Source organism: Limulus polyphemus, unplaced genomic scaffold, assembly GCF_000517525.1.
Source record: "Limulus polyphemus unplaced genomic scaffold, Limulus_polyphemus-2.1.2 Scaffold5688, whole genome shotgun sequence".
Lineage (NCBI taxonomy): Eukaryota > Metazoa > Arthropoda > Merostomata > Xiphosura > Limulidae > Limulus > Limulus polyphemus.
In genome coordinates this window covers 60221-62019 of record NW_013671298.1, presented here as the reverse complement: position 1 = coordinate 62019, position 1799 = coordinate 60221, and the positions used below count along the sequence as shown (strand labels likewise).

The following is a 1799-nucleotide window of genomic DNA, read 5'->3' as shown; positions in this document are numbered from 1 at the left end:
CGAGAAAACATGTTTATTTATTTAAAATTTTTGTCTTTAATTTTGAACTGATGGACTAGAAGGAAGACAGAAACAGCACCAACCGCCAGGGGCTAATCCTGGCTGACCGAATAGTGGGACCGTCATCCTTATAATGCAACCAACCGCCAGGGGCTAATCCTGGCTGACCGAATAGTGGTACCGTCACCCTTATAATGCAACCAACCGCCAGGGGCTAATCCTGGCTGACCGAATAGTGGGACCGTCACCCTTATAATGCAACCAATCGCCAGGGGCTAATCCTGGCTGACCGAATAGTGGGACCGTTACCCTTATAATGCAACCAACCGCCAAGGGCTAATCCTGGCTGACCGAATAGTGGGACCGTCACCCTTATAATGCAACCAATCGCCAGGGGCTAATACTGGCTGACCGAATAGTGGGACCGTCCCCCCTTATAATGCTCCTACTGATCCAAAGTGCAGAGCGCTATTTTGCGGCAAAGGGACACGAACTAGAACCATCGAATTCACAGTCCGGGCACGATAATCATTAGACCACACCCAGCGTTCGAGAAAGAAAAATACAATATCATCTCTATAGTAACAAAGGTTATACTTTCTAAAAAAAAAAAATACTTCACCAGGCGATTGTTTTTTATTGTAGCTGCTATAAGTAATGATACAAAACATATCATCTAGTAATTATGACGGTGTCTTGTACATTGGTTAACGATATCTTTATATAAAAACTGTAAATTTCAAAACTTGCCACCAGGTGGCACTGTAAAGCATATAGCGTTGAATCAAAACGAATAAGTAAATAGTAGCTTGTATATTAAGAAAGTTATTGGTAACCCTTTAAGTAAACTGTAACAGTCCATGTAGTATTAATAATATTTCGTCACTTCCTGTTTGGTAGTCTTCAGTTTCTTAACGTCACTTCCTGATTGGTTTTTGTTTTGTTTTTTCAGTTTCTCAACGTGGCCAATGTATTCATGAAGATTTTCAACTTGATATGTATGATGCTGCTGATTGGTCACTGGAGCGGATGTCTCCAGTTTTTAGTCCCCATGCTCCAAGGATACCCTCCTAGTTCCTGGGTTGCCATTAATGAACTTCAGGTGAATTGAAACACTATATAGACCCTTGGTCACTTTTTGACGACCCCAAAAAACACTTGTGGTCATAATTGTAGTATAAGTTATTTAAATATTCAAATTTAGTTTTACATCTTTAGACCATTCTTTTAATTTTCGTTCACCAATCGTTTGTTTCTTTCGGCGATGTGTCCACTACGTGTATCGAACGCCAAACTTTAGCATTATAAACCCTCACACTTACCACTGAACCACAGGGGAGCTAATTAATTGGTTTCATTTTTTTTAAATTATATTAACAATCGACAGTGTTCAAGTTAACAGTTTTTATTTATGCACACCACTGTTCGTGGATTTAGAAAAATAATTTGGAAAATTTTAAAGAAATAGAAAATCAATATGCGTAGTAAAATGTGTGTTTCGTATTTTTTGCATGTCAAAAACGAAACTCATTCAGGCTTAGCAAACCGTTCTCAGTTAGTCAGCTTCATTAAATCAATGTTAAAAACGCACAGCTAAATCGTAGTGGAGCTAAAATGTAGGCAGTAATGAAAGCAAACTGACCTTTGATATTCTCTAGATAGATAGGCAGGGCAACATTTCGTTTCTCAGCAGTCTTAGGCAGGGCAACATTTTGTTTCTCAGCAGTCTTAGGCAGGGCAACATTTTGTTTCTCAGCAGTCTTAGGCAGGGCAACATTTTGTTTCTCAGCAGTCTAAAC

General features: G+C 39.2%; 1 protein-coding gene across 1 annotated transcript in view; it reads left to right on the top strand.

The window, feature by feature from the left end:
* The first annotated feature begins 949 nt into the window (after positions 1-949).
* Positions 950-1799, top strand: part of LOC106472872 (potassium/sodium hyperpolarization-activated cyclic nucleotide-gated channel 2-like) — a 14808-nt gene continuing 13958 nt past the window's right edge. The window contains exon 1 of the mRNA XM_022401416.1: positions 950-1102. Within this exon, the coding sequence (XP_022257124.1) occupies positions 977-1102 (126 nt within the window). The 5' untranslated portion in view covers positions 950-976. The remainder of the gene's footprint in view (positions 1103-1799) is intronic.